General features: G+C 27.2%; 3 protein-coding genes across 7 annotated transcripts; 2 read left to right on the top strand and 1 right to left on the bottom strand.

The window, feature by feature from the left end:
- Window positions 1-57: 57 nt before the first annotated feature.
- On the top strand, window positions 58-12171 carry MRP (Multidrug-Resistance like Protein 1). 5 transcript variants are annotated; one of them, XM_069117534.1, is made up of 23 exons: window positions 58-213; window positions 310-459; window positions 749-1048; window positions 1150-1287; window positions 1376-1489; window positions 1592-1791; window positions 1921-1941; window positions 2009-2194; window positions 2280-2913; window positions 3027-3173; window positions 3249-3333; window positions 3467-3666; window positions 3748-4249; window positions 4867-5044; window positions 5143-5269; window positions 5344-5563; window positions 8477-8697; window positions 9364-9544; window positions 9647-9755; window positions 9843-9969; window positions 10109-10631; window positions 10703-10949; window positions 11020-12171. In XM_069117534.1, exons 2-23 carry the CDS (start codon window positions 415-417, stop codon window positions 11132-11134), a joined length of 4620 nt encoding a protein of 1539 aa, XP_068973635.1. In that variant the 5' UTR covers window positions 58-213; window positions 310-414; the 3' UTR covers window positions 11135-12171. The 5 variants fall into 5 exon arrangements, with proteins under 5 accessions (XP_068973635.1, XP_068973633.1, XP_068973638.1 ...); XM_069117532.1 differs by lacking the exon at window positions 8477-8697 and adding an exon at window positions 7088-7308; XM_069117537.1 differs by lacking the exon at window positions 1921-1941.
- Window positions 12172-12491: 320 nt separating this feature from the next.
- On the bottom strand, window positions 12492-16080 carry LOC138182043 (putative lipid scramblase CLPTM1). Its single transcript, XM_069117540.1, has 6 exons — window positions 15746-16080; window positions 14812-15390; window positions 14624-14741; window positions 14343-14546; window positions 14138-14275; window positions 12492-14046 (listed from the first exon to the last, which is right to left on the bottom strand). Exons 1-6 carry the CDS (start codon window positions 15860-15862, stop codon window positions 13286-13288), a joined length of 1917 nt encoding a protein of 638 aa, XP_068973641.1. The 5' UTR covers window positions 15863-16080; the 3' UTR covers window positions 12492-13285.
- Window positions 16081-16279: 199 nt separating this feature from the next.
- Caf1-105 (chromatin assembly factor 1, p105 subunit) lies at window positions 16280-18538 on the top strand. The gene is made up of 6 exons (XM_069117541.1): window positions 16280-16568; window positions 16662-16794; window positions 16858-17161; window positions 17230-17493; window positions 17586-17813; window positions 17881-18538. Exons 1-6 carry the CDS (start codon window positions 16428-16430, stop codon window positions 18410-18412), a joined length of 1602 nt encoding a protein of 533 aa, XP_068973642.1. The 5' UTR covers window positions 16280-16427; the 3' UTR covers window positions 18413-18538.
- Window positions 18539-18930: the final 392 nt, after the last annotated feature.

The raw sequence follows: 18930 nt of genomic DNA, 5'->3' as shown, positions 1-18930 counted from the left end.
TTTCGGTTTTTACAAACAATTCTATCTTTTTAAAAGTTGAACCGTTATTTCAGAATTTTGCGCATGTAATGTAAGCGATGACGTAATGCATCTTGATTGGGCAAATAAGCCAATGTTAAAATGTGAATCGGTCTCTATTCAGACACAGTTTACGTTTGTTTGAGAAAGTGAGCGGATAGTTGTGTACCAATTAGTTTTAGATAGATATATAAGGTAATATACATATAATGTAATTGTATATTTCTTCAATTGAACGCCTTCTAGTTGAGTACGATCATTTATTGAAATTAACTGATATCTGTGTTGTAGTGTAAAACACTTTATCTTGCTCAAGAAACCTATAAAAGGGTACCGATAAGTGTAATTTGGATATATAACTGAAGAAAAAACCCATGAAGTAGCAAATGTATTTTTATGAAAGATCATACTATGGATCAATTTTGCGGTACTGAATTTTGGGTAAGAATTCTACTTGTACCTTCGATATGTTTTTGTTTTATTTATATTGTAAGATCTTTAAATTAAACTATAGATTATATATGATATTTGAAAATATAATATTATGTTTAATATTAAAGAATAGAGATATTAAAACATATTACTTGTATTGTTTTAGTAGTATTTAACAAATTTCAAAACGAAATATAATAATATCATTTTGTTTAAATTAAGAAAGAATTTTTGTTATAATCTATAATAATATATGTTTAATACAAATGTTATAATAATTTATATCTCCACATTTTAGAATAATAGTTTAACATGGAATACAGAAGATCCAGACATCACAGAATGTTTTCAGAAAACAGTGTTGATATGGGTGCCATGTACATTTTTATGGCTATTCTCTGGAATAGAAATTTATTATTTTTTAAACAGTAAAAGCAAAAATATCCCATACACATGGTTATTTATCTTAAAACAAATACTCATAGTAGCATTGATTATACTTAGTATTGTTGACATAGGAACAGCTATACATAGAAGTACTTATGTCAAAGTTTATAATGTTGATTATTGTACTCCAGTTATAAAAATTATTACTTTTGTAAGTATTATTAGAATATAGATTATTAAAATAGATTACACAAAAAATTAATGAATTTGAACTTATATGCTAGTAATATCATTTTTTTAACATTTTTATAGATTAAGGCAGGTACTTTAGTAATATATAATAGAAAATATGGCATGCAAACCTCTGGACTGTTATATTTATTTTGGTTTCTTCTTACCATATGCGGAGTTGTTCAATATAGAAGTTTATTAAGGTTATATATAAATAATGTATGTAATAATGGATTCAGTAACTAATCAAACAATTGATATAAATTCATTATTAATTTATTAATTCTTTTTATATCATTTTTTTTAGCATGAAGTTACTTATCCATTTGTATCATACATGATATATTATCCAATAGTGGTATTTCTATTCTTATTGAACTTCTTGGTTGATGCAGAGCCTAAATATTCAGAATATCCCAAGGTAAGGAAACATATATTATCATATTCTTGATACATGACATTATACATGACATTATGCATGAAATAAAACATTAGGATTTAATGCTCTATATTGTATTTATAGGTTGAGAAGCCATGTCCAGAACAAAGATCTTCGTTTCCAGCAAAAATCTTTTTTACTTGGTTTGATCCAATGGCATGGAAAGGTTTTAAAACACCCCTGGAAACTACAGATTTATGGACAATAAATTCAGAAGACACAGCTAAAGAAATTGTACCTAAATTTAACAAATATTGGAATAAAAGTGCACAAAAAAGTAACAAGTGAGTGTGATATTTATAAATATTTAATATTAGAGAATAAGAATATAGTAAAAATGAGTTAATAGAATCAAATAAATTTTATCATATATTACATTAGTAATAAGATATCAATTTACTTTCGCTAACAAGAGTATTTTGGACTTACTGTAGGTAAGTTAATTAAATTGTATATATAGCTGAGCATATAAATATAAACTTAATTTTTATCTGTTTCTAGTGTACAAAATACTAAGGCATCGTTCAGAAAATCATCTGGTCGAGTAGATTTTAATAATGAGTATAAGAAAAAGACATCATCAGTTTTGCTTCCTCTTTGCAAAGCTTTTGGTGCCACATTTTTATTTGGAGCTGCACTTAAATTCGTGCAAGATATTGTAATTTTCGCTAGTCCTCAAATATTAAGGTAAGCAAATGAATTTTAATGTTCTTTATATTAAAAATTAATTACTTAAAATCATAGCTGAAAACTAATGATGCTTCTAATATAGGTTACTCATCGATTTTATTGAGAAACCCGAACCGCTATGGAAAGGCTATTTTTATGCAGTTTTACTCTTACTTACAGCTACATTTCAAACATTAGTTTTGTCTCAATATTTTCATCGTATGCTCTTAGTTGGATTACGAGTACGTACTGCGTTAATTGCAGCAATTTATCGAAAAGCATTGAGAATATCTAATTCCGCCAGAAAAGAGTCAACAGTTGGTGAAATAGTAAACTTAATGTCCGTGGATGCACAAAGATTTATGGATTTAACAGCATATATAAATATGATTTGGTCTGCACCAATGCAGATAGTTTTAGCATTATATTTTTTATGGGAAATTTTGGGGCCAGCTGTGCTTGCTGGTTTAGCTGTTCTACTTATTCTCATCCCAATAAATGTCTTAATCACTAATAGAGTTAAGACACTACAAATTAGACAAATGAAATATAAAGATGAAAGAGTTAAATTAATGAATGAAGTACTTAATGGTATAAAAGTATTAAAGCTATATGCATGGGAACCCTCATTTGAGGAACAAATACTGAAGATACGTGCAAAGGAAATTAAAGTACTTAAAGAAACAGCATATCTCAATTCTGGAATAAGTTTTATCTGGTCTTTTGCACCTTTTTTAGTAAGTTTTTAAAGATGAGTTAAGGATGAACATGATTTTTATGTTTACCTATGTTTTTATTGTTTTCTTTCATTATTTATTTACTTTTTCTTTTTTTTTTATAAACTTTGTAGGTCTCACTGGTGTCCTTTGCAACCTATGTACTTATAGATGAAAACAATCGTTTAAATAGCAAAGTTGCTTTTGTTTCACTCAGTCTTTTTAATATCTTAAGGTTTCCGCTTTCTATATTACCTATGATAATTGGTAACATGGTTCAGGTAAATAAAAATTTCTTATATTAAATTACAATGCAATCACGATTTTTCTTTTTTAATATAATGTATAATACCTAGGCTTATGTTTCCGTAAAACGTATTAATAAATTCATGAATTCAGAAGAGTTAGATCCAAATAATGTCCAACATGATCCATCTGAATGTAAGTTTCTGATGATTTTTATATATTTGCGACTATTACGTACTGGATATGTCATATATATTAATAGATAATAATTAATAATGTAATATGTAATTTAATAATTAATAATGTAATTTAATAATTAATGATGTAGCATACACATTATTAATTGAGAATGGCACCTTCGCATGGGATTTGGAAAATATTGAAAGACCAACATTAAGAAATATCAATCTTCATGTAGAACAGGGTCAATTGATAGCTGTTGTTGGTACTGTAGGATCAGGGAAAAGTTCTCTTTTATCAGCTCTTCTTGGAGAAATGGACAAAATAAGTGGTAGAGTTAATACAAAAGTAAATACTTCATTAGATAAATGTCAAAATTTTTAACATGAAAGATTTCTTTATGTTATTATATGTTTTTTTTATAAATAGGGTTCTATAGCATTTGTGCCTCAACAAGCATGGATTCAAAATGCTTCATTACAAGATAATGTTTTATTTGGGAAGTCAATGCACAAAAATGTATATAATCGCGTAATTGAATCATGTGCATTAAATCCAGATTTAAAAGTACTACCTGCGGGTGATCAAACTGAAATTGGAGAAAAAGGAATAAATTTATCTGGTGGGCAAAAACAGAGAGTATCATTGGCAAGAGCAGTGTACAATGATTCTGATACTTATTTTTTGGATGATCCATTGAGTGCAGTAGATTCACATGTTGGAAAACATATATTTGAAAATGTAATTGGCCCTAGTGGTCTGCTTAGGAAGAAAACTAGAATACTTGTCACACATGGTATTACTTATTTACCTGAAGTTGATAACATCATTGTTCTTAAAGATGGTGAAATAACAGAAGTTGGAACTTACAAAGAACTTTTAGAAAAAAGAGGAGCCTTTTCTGAGTTTCTAGTGCAACATCTTCAAGAAGGTATATACCACTTTTTCTAATTTTTCTAGTTTCTTCTATTCAGTTTCTATTTAGGTATTCTATTTTGTATTAATTTTTCATTATATTTTTCATGAATCTAAGTTGGAAATCGTAAGTCAGTGAAAAAAGTAATTGCGATTCCTTTTCCTACTTCAATTTATGTGATTGTCCAGAAAATGGTTTATATTGCATTTGGCTTGTGATATTAGAGTATCAAGGATGTTAGTATTTTTTGCAATTTGCTACTATTAAAACTTATCAGCCAGCTTGTAGCATAAAGTAACCTTCACATCAATTTTGTTTCTTGCTATTCTTGTAGCATAATATATTTTCTCCTTTGTTCAAAAGAGAAAGATATGCATGTAAGATTTTACTGCATGTTAAATTTGAATCAGAGACTTATTGAAATGAAGTAACTAGTGTTATAATTCTTTCTGTAATTTATTTTTGAACTATTGAAATTAACAGCCATGATTTGCTGAATGCATTCAAGGTTTTGTTATTTTAATGTAAAAGTGTATCCTATTACTATTTTCTAATTTCAAGATACTATTCAAGATATTTATTCTTTAATATGTTATATTAGTTTGTATTTTTCTGTGACAAATTTGAAATAGTACATGCCGACGGCGGATCAGAGGCAGATCTGCATGAAATTAAACAACATTTGGAATCTACAATTGGATCAAATGAACTCCAACAGAAATTGACAAGAGGTAGATCAAGAATGTCAGAAAGTCAAAGTGAATCTGGTTCAATGGTTGATAAAAGATCCTTAAATGGTTCGTTGAAAAGGTAAAATTATATTATATATTATTATATTTATATAAAATATATTTGGTATTATTTATATACATATATCTATATGTGTAGATCTTTTATTAATTTTTTAGACAGTATTCTACAAGTAGTCAGCAATCTGGTACTTACGAAAATAGCAATAAGATAAAAGAAGCAAAGTTATTACCTCCAAAATCAGGAGAAAAATTAATAGAGGTGGAAAAAACTGAAACTGGAAGTGTAAGTTGTTATTTCTCTTATTTGATAAGATTATTGAAAAAAATGTAATTTTATGTATTACTTTTACTATCAAGGTTAAATGGCGAGTCTATTCTCATTACTTCAAATCCATTGGTTGGTTTTTATCAATATCAACAATTATAATGAACGCTATTTTTCAAGGATTTAATATTGGTTCAAACGCTTGGCTCAGTGTATGGTCAGACAGTAATTTAACAACTTATAATAATACAGTCGATCATGCTAAACAAAATATGTATCTTGGAGTTTATGGTGGACTTGGTCTTGGTCAAGGTATGTTCTTAAAAATTTATAATTATTTGTCTTCTGATGATTAGTGTTTCTTAGAATTAGAATTTTACAAATAACAATTATATAAGGTAAGATTATCTCCCAAAAATATGTAATATCCCAAGTATTTTTCAGTACAGTAATTGTCTTATTTATCATAAATTAAATATTGTTTTAAAGGCGTGTTCCTTCACAGACTACACAGTTTTAAGACAATTAAATTTTGTTGATTAATTTTAAACTGTTATAATAAAAAAAAATGTGCTTGTACAAAATGCGTATGTGACTAACTGTTTGTATATAAACATTATAAAACCATTATATTTTTCTTATACATTTTGTTTGAAATTACGCAATTAAAACTAAAATACTAACGAAATCTTAAAATATTAGTGCGAGTGCGGTTTGCTGTGTTAACAGAATATTTATAAATAAAATAAAGCTTTGTAGAGATATATGTATGTTTAAATGCAATTATTTCAATTACTTTCGCTGTTCAAAATTAATTTTATCGCATTTTATCGCAATTAATATGTCGCATGTACTTATTTACTTTATTCACTGATCAATTCACATATATGTATAAGCTCATGTAATATTTATGTATAATATTTGAGCATGAAGTAGAGAGATAACAAAGCTTTTTATTACCTATTATCAAAATATATAAATTTTATATGTTTTACATTTTTAAATTTTCATACTTATTATAATCCAATTGTTATTGAAACTGCAAATTTATTTATTTTCTATATACACATAAGTGTGTACTTTATATTTCTATCTAGTCAGGTTGAATTATTAATAATATTAACATGCTATATCATTTTTTCATAATAATAGAACAATGATTATTTACGTAAAAATGCATTTTGTAGTAACCACTACTTAAACAAAGAAAATTTATCATTCAATGTTATTTTTTATACTATAATCTTTACAATCTCTTACCAATTCTGTTTGATACTACATCGTTTTAGAAAGGACAGTAATGTAATACTTGATACTTTATCATCAAACATTACATCTACAAATATTGATATAAAAATTTGATCATTCGATATTAATGAAAAAAATTTATGCAGAAATTCGAAAAGTAGTATCTAAAATTTGAATACGTTTGGAATATAAGAATTTGTTTAAAGAATAATAGCGATTAAAAGATGATAGTAGTAATGTACACGTTTATTAATTAATTTATGTTACTTAGTTAATTTTGTTAGGATAAATAAAGTTAGGTAATTTTGATGTAAGGATTTATTCATGTTCTGTTAATATGCTACAATAATATCAGCATCTTTTAATTATAAATGCATCTTAATACATGTGTGACTGTAAAAAGGAACTTGCACATGGTATTAAGCAGATGGTGAGAAATAACGAAACTCGATATTATTGCTAAAAAGACTAATTTTTCATTTAAATTTATAATGTATGTGAAATGGAAATATTGCAAGAACTGATGCAGTCCTTGATATATAATCGTTAGGTTTAATGATATACCAAAGTTCTCACCAATCATTGTAGGCGTGACAGTGCTTGGAGGGGCATTAATCTTGGCAAAAGGAACAATACGCGCTTCCATGCATCTCTTCGAGAATACGTTGCAACGTGTTCTCCGGAACCCAATGTCATTTTTTGACAAAACTCCAACCGGTCGAATTCTTAATCGACTCTCTAAAGACACTGATGTCATTGATAATACGCTGCCATCCATACTGCGTTCTTGGATTACTTGCCTCTTTGGGGTATGATATTTTCAAGTTGTAAATACTGTGCTTAACAAATTCTAAATCTCATCAAAGATTATGAATTAAGTTTATATCCACTTACGCAGTGGCTATGTTTAATAATGGTTCTAATCATTTATATCTAATTGCGCTCATAAAAAAATATAAGCTTTTTAAATATAAAAAGAATTATGAAAATAAAATACAAATGTTTGCATGCATATACAGATCAAAGGGTTTCATGCGCTGATTATTTGAAAAAGAAAGTATTTCTATTTATTAACATCATTATAATAGTCAGTCAATAGTTATTTTATTCACAAAAGTATATTAACTTATTGGACAAGTGTTTGTTAAAAAATATTTGAGATTTTATTCATAATCTATATTTTCTTAATGTAAAATCTAGTAGAATTCATTTTTATATTTGGGGATAGATAAGATCTTACTTTAATTCATGATTAGGTTTTCCTTAGTATAATAAAATATATTGTGTGGTGACCGTATTTTGTTAATATCTACATATATTTTGTTTAATCAATATCAACCACCATATTAATGTTTAAATCTTATCATAAAAATTGTAATTAGCAATAAATGTCAACTTTAACAATCTTTTGATACAGTCACCAACAATCTATAGTATAAAAACCTACAAAGCAATAATAACATCATAATCAGTAAGGTAATGGACACAATTATACAATCAATGTTTTTATAAAAAAGTAACATTGCTTGTGCTTCAAAGTAGTATATATCTTTTGTATCAAATATGGAAACTTCTCTAAGTATGCTTGATTTGCTTGTGTATTGTTTCATTATTCATATCTGGCATGCCACACCACAGCAAACTTCACCACCTCGCATAACATAAGACAGATTAGTATTTTTAATTTTTTCATATTACAAACTTATAGTTGTTAAAAAATATAGATGAAATGAACTTCTATTTGTTTATGGATACTAGAAGTGAATAGTGCTTTCAAACCATTCTTATTATATGATAATAAATTATGTTATAAACTATTTGTTTTGAATAAAACTTCAGAATAACAATGAAAAATTCATATAAAAATATTAAATAAAAAGAATTTATAGAGTGCCTTAGATTCTTAAAATTTTGGTCATATTTGTACTATTTTATTAGAATGGTTACAATGAAAGCAAATCATGTCTGATGTTGTAGCGATGGCGAGTTTTTTCTGCGATTTGGCACCGCAACTGGGCTGCTGGCTGGCTGCTCGCCAGATGCACATAATGATGCTGCGTGCAGTGATGCGTGCTCCATTGACCTTCTTTGATACGACTCCTACTGGTCGTATTATCTCCAGGTTTGCTAAAGATGTCGACGTACTGGACACATCTCTCCCCCAACAAATTTCCGATAGCATCTATTGTTTGTTTGAGGTAATTTTTGGAAATACCTGAACCAAATTAAGATGATTGACTATAACCATTTCCATGCTATAATTCCTTAAATCATAATTCATTGGATGCTCATATACTTCTATTTCGCTAAAGGGTTGGTATTTCCTGAATAATCATTAAAAACATCTTGATCATTTAATCATTCTGCAATCTTACATCGAATGATGTATTACATTACTTCAATTATAGTTCTTTAATGAACTCTAAGTATTTAATAATAATATGTAATTTTAAATAATTTGGTGTAAAAACATTGTGTAAATTGAGATCAAGTATAATTGTGTCCCTTCCAATAAATTACTATTATAGTTTATTGTGTTAAAATTACCGAATATGAAGAGAGTACGCCTGTGTAGTAAATGGTAGAGATGCTGGTGCAAGCATTCTTTAATTGAAATGAATATAGTTTTGTATTCAATTGTGTATTAATGTCTGGAAATATAGATATGGGTGCTTCATCTAAGAACTTGCATGATCATTAACTCATAAGTTCTTTGTATCAAAGCTAGTTTCTGGTTACTATTTCATGATTATATACATGTATTTATATGTATTGATTATATGTATATGAGTGTTTGATTTTATCTTTTGTTTTTATTCTTTAAGAAATATTTTTTTTTACTGAATATTATCTTCATATTACAGGTCATAGCCACTTTAGTGGTTATAAGTTTTAGTACACCAGAATTTATAGCAGTCATAATACCAATAAGTGTAATTTATTACTTTGTTCAACGCTTATATGTTGCATCCTCAAGACAGTTGAAACGTTTAGAATCTGTTTCAAGATCTCCTATATATTCACATTTTAGTGAAACAGTTTCTGGTATGTAAAATACTTATTTTATTATTGATTTATAATTTTAGAATAATTAAGTAGCAAAAATATATAATTATGTATAGTTAATATCAGTAATTGATTTATTAGGAGCACAGATGATTAGGGCATTTGGAGTGCAAGACCGATTTATTCAGGAATCTGAAAGTAAAGTAGATTTTAATCAGATGTGCTATTACCCTAGTATAATTGCAAACAGGTATAAATTTTTCTTAAAAATTTTAATGTCAAATGAATATTAAAGTTAAAATGATTATATGAAATGTGACTCATTATTTTGTTGCAGATGGTTGGCAGTACGTTTAGAAATGGTTGGAAATTTAATTATTTTCTTTGCTGCATTGTTTGCTGTATTAGGTAGAGACACTATACAATCTGGTGTAGTTGGTTTATCTGTTAGTTATGCTTTACAAGTAAGTTATACATATAAACGAGATATGAGATATATGCACTACTCATTACTGATTTCATTACTGGTTTCATTACTGAGTAATGAATAAATGTTGATTAATTTGATTTTAAAACAAATTTTTATAAAAATTGTCACTTTAGGTTACCCAAACATTGAATTGGTTAGTACGAATGACTTCCGATGTTGAAACTAACATAGTAGCTGTAGAAAGAATAAAAGAATACGGAGAAACCCCTCAAGAAGCAGCATGGAAAAATCCAGATTATACAGTACCTAAAGATTGGCCTTCGCAAGGGCGAGTAGAATTTAAAGATTACAAAGTTCGTTATAGGGAAGGCTTAGACCTTGTTCTTCGTGGATTATCATTTTCCGTTAAGGGAGGAGAAAAAGTTGGCATTGTTGGTAGAACTGGTGCTGGGAAATCGTCTTTGACATTAGCTCTATTTAGAATAATAGAAGCAGCTGATGGAAAGATTATTATTGATGACATTGATATTACTAAATTGGGTCTTCATGATCTAAGATCTAGATTGACTATTATTCCTCAAGATCCTGTATTATTCTCAGGAAGTTTAAGGATAAATTTAGATCCTTTCAGTTATTATACTGATGATGAAATTTGGCGAGCTTTGGAACATGCGCATCTTAAATCCTTTGTAAAAAGTGAATACTATTCTATTGATAAGTAGTATTGAGAAATTACGTGGGAAATATAATGTCTTATTACGTTTTAGACTTGCCAAATGGTCTTTTATATGAATTATCAGAAGGTGGAGAGAATCTGAGTATAGGTCAACGACAATTAATATGTTTAGCAAGAGCATTGCTTCGAAAAACGAAAGTACTGATTCTCGATGAAGCAACAGCTTCAGTTGATTTAGAAACAGATGATTTGATTCAAACAACAATTAGACAAGAGTTTCAAGATTGCACAGTTCTTACGATAGCTCATAGACTTAATACAATTCTTGATTCAGACAGGTATGTTTTACAAATTTGTAATATAATTTTCAAAGTAATGATTGATATTAAATAAAAAAACTTCTAATAGGGTCATTGTGTTGGATAATGGGCGCATCATGGAATATGATTCTCCAGACACATTACTGCATAATTCGACTAGTTTGTTCAGTAGTATAGCTAAAGATGCAGGCCTTGCTACATAGATAAAATGCATATCGCAAATACTATATAAGCAATGAAACAATGATAATTTCTAATCTATGAATATATAATAACAACAAAAGGTATAGCAATTCATTTATATAGAGAAAGGCAAGGTATGCTTAGATTTGAAAGAATCGAAAATTTTGTAGAGCATTTTTCAGTCAAATGTTACATCATTTTTAAATATTATCAAGCACAGCCCATTTGTAAAGTAGTACGGATGTCCGTTACTTAAAGTACTGCCATTTTAGCGGCACAGTTGTGCTGAGTAGCAACAATTTTTAAACACATATATATTGTTTTAATAATTTAAATTTTGTAAGCTCAAGCTTACACAGTATATAAAATTTAAGCAACGTACAAAATACAACAGTATTGTTTAGTTATTTTTATTTCCATTAAACTTTATTATACCCATACTGCCTTATTTTTATTTTACATCACAGGAATTATATATATACAAATACGTAACATCATTTACTTTTGCTGTTGATTCGTCTTGGTTAAAATTGTTACTCCATTCTGTACTGTTTGACAAATATGATGCATCTTCAAGCTGTATAAATAGTATTCTCTAATATTTATGAATTTAAGACAAAATAAAAGATTACAATTTTATATAATATATGAAGGTTTTGTTTTTATTGTTTAATATTTTAATTCTTCAAATATTATAAATTATGTACGTCTTATACATACAATATATTAATGAACAAAATAACAGACTTCGCTAATGCCATGCAATCTTTAAAATGTAGTAAAGAATAATTAAATTCTGTTTCATTTACAATTTGTCACGTTTTATGAATATTATTTATAGTATTGTACTCGATAATAATTATATTCTTAATCTCACATTTCATTGTTTTCAATTATTTTTAATAATTACTTCAAGAGAATAAATGCTTATATGAACACAATTATAATTGATATGGTACTAAACAAAATACTACAAGAACATTCACGAATATGTAGATGCATAGTTCCTTGACCTCAAAGTAATTGTATTTTATGAATACATTATAGATATATATGTGTAGCAATTTGTACTTTAAATTGTTTATAAATCTACATTACATTGACATTTTCATAACACATTTTATACAAAAAATTAGACATTTGATTCATAAGTATTGTTGCTTCGTTTCCTGGTTATGTCAAGTCAAATTTGTTAATAAAATAATTCATTCCTCAATTTAGCAACACTAATACTCATTTTCGAAAATCAAGTAAGATAAAAATATTTCAAAGTCAATAAATTATATAAAAATAAAGTAACTAACTTTTTTCCCTTTTTATTTATTTTCATAAACAGAATATTCTATTGCTGGTAATTATGACAAAATTAAATATTCGTAGAAGACACTGATTTATTAAAAACAATAATTATAATTTTGTTTGATAGCAAAGATAACTTATTTTTTAACATACTCATCATATAAATCGTTTAGAATTCACTATTTTTTGCAAAAATATGTTACAATATTCGATACGTACATAGACAACAGTAAACACAAAATATTTGACGCAAGATTTATATTATTTATGGTTCATTATATATAAATTTGATGTACATATATTCATTACAATATTTGTGTATGCAAGCAATCAAAATTACAGATCGTTTCATGTATATATATATAATATATATTATACATATATATTATATATATTATATATATATATTATATATATTATATATATATAAACAATTTGTAGCTTGGAATATCTTTAAACATTCAAATAAACTTTACATGTATATGTTTGATTTGATATAAAATAATGAAGATTATTACAAAGCATTGAAACATAAACGAAATGTACGAGTTTAAATCAAAACATGATAACAACTGCTTCCTAAAAAGAGTACATATTTATAACATTCTTTACAATTGTACTAAGTCTTTTTCTAATATTTTGCCGATTGCAATAAACATTGATATTCTTATTCAAGCACATCAATGTCTCTGCGAGACTTTTCAATTAGCTAGATCTTAAAAGCAAAAGAATATATACATACACACGTAGTTATATCAAACACACAAAGGTATACATTAATGCATATAGATATATCCTTTGGTACTAATAAATTTATTAATTTAAGATAAAGTTTGAATAATATATTTAACGCTAACATTATGCACCAGACATTACTCGTTCTTTTTATTTGCTTCACTTTTTGGACGATCTTTGATAGATTCTTGCTTTTTGTCTTTAATCATTTTAACTTCCATTTCGCCAGAAAAGCCAAATTCATTTACTCTAGCATGATCAGTTTTATATATCCATCTTTGGTACAAAAATATAAAGAAAACGATATCATCGCGGAAACAACCAATTCTATATAATGTTGGCATTTTTACAACAAATGCAAAAATATCATCAATAAATGTATTTAAAAATTTATAAGACATCATACGCCATGGAAGATGTGCCACGCTTTTTAATTTGTAATTAATAAATAACTGTGGTGTCATCATAATAAACCCAAACGTTAATAAAAATCCATAGAGCATATTAAGAACCCAAGAATACCATCCTTTATGTTCTAAATACATCAATGAATAAATTGCATATCCTCCTAGAAGAGGATAAAGAGTCCATGATAAATATTTAAAAGCAAGCCTATCATATTCTTTTGTGGATGATTCTACATATGAACCTTTATCATGGAAACTTATTTTTGGGAAGATACTAAGTATTTTTGAGTTTCTATCAACAGTAATATTTACGACCTTATTAATTTTCCATATTTCTATGCATAAACCTATCGCGCAACTAATCCGAACCACTGTATTTGTGTCGTTGTCAAGAACATACAATGAAACAATCAATGATTGAAAAACATTGAAAAATACAGATCGAACTGACAGTCCTTCCAATGAATTACGATTGTTCCAGAATTGTATATCTAAAAAAATACATAAAAGAGTATTTAAAAATAATTTATAATTTAATAATTGTCTATTTAGAAACATTAAATTATTTATTTTTAACTTTACCATTTTTAAATGCTAAAAATTCGAATACACTGTGTAATACTGATACAATTATAGTCAGACCCAATAGGTAAGGATTAGTTTCCAATAGTGTTTCTTTTAAAGTATCTTGATCATCGTCTTCTTCATCTGTTGAATCTCCTATATAAAAATATTATTAGAAAACTTTGTTTGTACTTACTTTAATATTATTCACAAAATAACATACCCATAAGTGAAGATATCCATTTATTTCTCATTGACTGAGCTGCATAAATTTGCCACTTAAATAATGAAAGTGGTTGATAAGTCAATCTAAGTTCAAGCTCTTTAACAGTATCATTTAAGGGTTGATAATCTCTTTGCATATTCCAAAAATCGTTTATATATATTATAGGCTTATAGAATTTTTCACCAGGTAAAAAATGAATATCTATTGAAAAGAAGTATTTATATTAATTACATACATTTACATAAATAAAAATTAAAATATGTTAAGAGGAAACTTACATGTATCTAAAGGTGGAGATATTTGACCATATACCCAATTAGTATGATCTGTTACTAAATTAATAGTTAAATTTGGATGCCAATGTGATAAATATTCTTGATTCATTAGTTCAGCTTTCTACAATGAATATGAATATAAATATCTTTACCTTCATATATACATAAAATGAACTACAAAGTATACACACCTCAATTTCTTCTTTACTTGCAGTAGTTTCGCCAGTTAATAGATTGTGCCTCTTTTGATATTTAACTTTTTTGAACTTATTTAACATTTTTCTAGAGTACGACATATAATCTCCTGCATAGTTTTTTCCATCTTTGGGGTTCGGAGACTTTCCACTTTTAGTGACATATATATGAAGATATATAGACCCATTATTTTTTAATTGATCGGTTGCAACGAATTTATAATTTCTAACTTTTGATCCATCTTGAAATGGTCCACTGTACCAATCTCCATATACTAATCCTTGTTCTAACCATACTAATGTTCTTGGATCATCAAATTGCTTAAAATTCTCTGATTCGGATAAATAAACATGTAAGTCAAATAATGTTCCATTTTCAAATATATTTACAGCTTGTGAATGTGCTGGATTGATAACACCAGGAAACTGAGAATTATCAGTTTGAAGTCGTCTGAATAGATGACTGATACAATAGATGATGAGGGCACGTATAATTAAGGATTTTGTTATTGCGAAAAATGATTCTAGGCGTGTTGGTTGATATTTTTTCCTTTGTTCGTCAATTTCTGCGTTTCCCTATATATAAATAGAAGAAAAAATAAGTTTTTAACATATAACTTCGATAAGATTAAAATAAACGAAATTTGCAATATCATCGCTGTACTGAACAAAACAGGTTGCAACGATTATTTACATTAGGTTTATTACATCACTAAACAATTATTTATATATCATTGATAAATTTACAAATTTGGTAAATTATATGTTATACTGGAATCAATTTTTAAAGAAGTTTACAAGTGAAATTAACATATGAAATGACAATAAAATTAAGCTCATTACTTTTGATGAAATACGATAAATATTTCCAAGGATAAAATAAATTATAAAATGAGAAAATACAAGACAACAATATATATAATTAACACACATCTCGTTCTTCGTTGTTTTCTGTAGAAACTAATTCTCCATTTTGTTGATTGTTATCCATACTATCTTTGATGCTTACTTCCTTACGATCGTGATTATCATTTTCAGCACCCACCATTTTTGTGTTCAGATTGTTTCTCGTGCCCGTTTATTGGCGTGTATTCCCTTTGCATTTTCAGAGGGAGTTGTACATACCGGATATACAATATATTTCATAAATCACATGTTTCATGACACTGAACTTGAATTCCTCGTATATTTAATCAAATAATATAAAATATATGCGATGAAATGTATTTACTATTTTTGATATTATAACTAAATTCGTTAAACTTATAAATAATAATACATAAACTGATTTTTAGTAAAATTATAGATAATTTATAATCATTAACATTCCAACTTACAAAAAATAAAAACGTAAAATACGAACTAGTTCTCTGTCAATTTTCAACTTTTCTAAATAAATCTCTTTTAATAAATGCTATTCAGCTTCATGTCTGTTGTTATATTACTAGTGATATCTAACTAGGAGAATAGATAGTTAATTAAGATTGGACCTGAAAAATCACATGTTTTGGCGGGAATAATGTGACATCTTGGAACAGGTTAGATGCAACCTGTTATCAATTATTGTAATAAACTTTTGTGACGTTATTGTATTATATCTTTAAATTAAAATTATGTGGTGCACTACGCCTGAAATTTCATGGCATAATCGTGATCCAGTTTTAAGTATTGATATACAGGCTGGAGTTTATGAAACGCCAGAGAATGAAATTTTTTGGCGACTTGTCACTGGCGGTGCTGACTCGCACGTCTTGGTAATATTATGCAAATAATTCGTATTAAATATTTTTATATTAAATATAATCTAAAATAGAAATTTTTGTTTTTGAATTACTTCATAAAATTAGATATGGCATTTAACAACGAATGATAGTGGAGTTGCTACTGTGAAATGCGTAACCGATTTAGAACGACATCAAAGAGCAGTAAATGTAGTGCGATTTTCACCGTCGAAAGATATTTTAGCATCAGGAGATGATGGTTGGTAATATTATAAAGGATTAATTAGGAAGAGATTTTTATTAAAACTAAAATACATTGCAGAATCAACTATAATTTTATGGAAACAAAAGGAGGACTGTGAATTTTTTATTAATTCTGATGAACCTAAAGATAAAGAGCAATGGATTTCCTGGAAAGTATTAAGAGGACACCTTGAGGATGTTTATGACATCAGTTGGTCTCCAAATTCTAATATGTTAGTTTCGGGATCTGTAGATAATACAGCTATTTTATGGGATGTTCACAAAGGGCGTTCTGTATGTATATTATCCGACCATAAAGGTTTTGTACAAGGAGTTTCATGGGATCCTTGTAATCAATATATATCTACAATAAGTACAGATAGGTAAATATATTAAATGTTAATAATATTTGTGATACTTTTAATATAATCATCAAATAATTTGTTTATAGGATATGTCGTTTGATTGATATAAATACTAAAAGGACAGTGCAACGGGTTTATAAGGCAAAAATTCCAACACCACCAGACCATCCACTGAAAGATAAAGTAGTACGCTTGTTCTATGATGATACTTTTAAATCATTCTTTAGAAGATTAACATTTTCTACCGATGGATTATTACTTATTGTACCTTCTGGTATAATTGAACCTTTAGAAACTACTGAAAGAATATCTAATACAACTTTAATTTTCTCAAGATATAATTTAAAAGAGTAAATTATTTATATTTTACATATTAACATATGATTATTATTATATAATAATCTAATTATATAGTAGATATAATATGTAATGTCATTTTTAGACCTCTTTTACTTTTACCTTCTTTGGATGATTGCACTATTGCAGTTCGATGTTGTCCAGTTTATTTTGAATTACGAAAGGGTGGCCCAACACCAGTGATAGCATTACCCTACAGAATGGTGTTTGCTGTTGCAACTCAGCATTCAATAATGATTTATGATACACAACAAATTTCACCAATTGCTGTGATATCAAATATTCATTATACCAGATTAACTGATGTTGCATGGTAAGCAATGATTACATAACATTATTTTTAAATGAGAAGAAAAAATTAATCTATTTGATGCTCCTAGGTCAAGTGATGGTAGAATATTAATAGCTTCTTCAACAGATGGATATTGTTCTATAATACAATTTCAAAAAGGTGAATTAGGTGAAGAATGTAAAAGGCAAAGTAGTACCACAACAAAATCTAGCACTATTAATAATGATTTTATGCAATCTACGAAATTAAATTCTAGTGCTAAAGATAGATCAGAAAAACATTTATCGACAAACGATATAGATAATAGTGCTATGGATATTGAGATTATAAAATCAAAAGAAAAAGAAACTTTTATTAGAAATCCAGAAAGTGCCTTAAATCAAGATAATAAATTATTAGATAACATTATTAACGAGAAAAATGACGTAAACAATAAAGAAACAGAAGAGACTGAAGATATTGTATTAGTTTATAACGAAGAAAGCACTACTGAAGCTACTAAAGCAAATATAAAACATACACCTAAGGAAAAAGAAGTGCCATTAATAATTTCTAATAAAGCACCCCGAAGAGTACAATTAATTACACTTTCTAGCCCAAAGGGATTTAAAAAAGAGTAATTTTGAGTTTGAAATACAACTAGCAATTAAAAAATATATTGACATATCTATATATATTTTTGTAATATTTCCTTTTGTATATTATATTTTGTATTATTGCAATAAATATATAAATTATAGATTTGATTTATAACTATTATCTTCTTTCATTTAATTTATTAATTTCCGTTTAATTTTCCGCGGCATTCGTTATATAGTACGATATAATTAATGAATTATGTACAAATCATATATGACCATTATAATATTTTTATTTATATTTGTATAGCCGTTCACATAAAAAAAATGCTTGTAATTCTGATAAATTTTCATAAATTGTTTCATCTCCTTTATTTATTACCTAACGAGTTATGTAATCTATTCATTATTACAATTTGACGATACGTTTGAGGTATCATACAACTTTTTGTCTCATTTATATTTTAACTATACGCGGACACTATAGCAGTAGCCTTTGTCACCTGTGAAACTTAGAACAGATATTATATATCTATGAATAATAATATGGCGTATCACAG

The sequence above is a fragment of the Bombus flavifrons genome, chromosome 7, assembly GCF_040668555.2.
Source record: "Bombus flavifrons isolate JBK064 chromosome 7, iyBomFlav1_principal, whole genome shotgun sequence".
Classification (NCBI taxonomy): domain Eukaryota; kingdom Metazoa; phylum Arthropoda; class Insecta; order Hymenoptera; family Apidae; genus Bombus; species Bombus flavifrons.
This window is presented reverse-complemented; position numbering and strand designations above follow the sequence as displayed.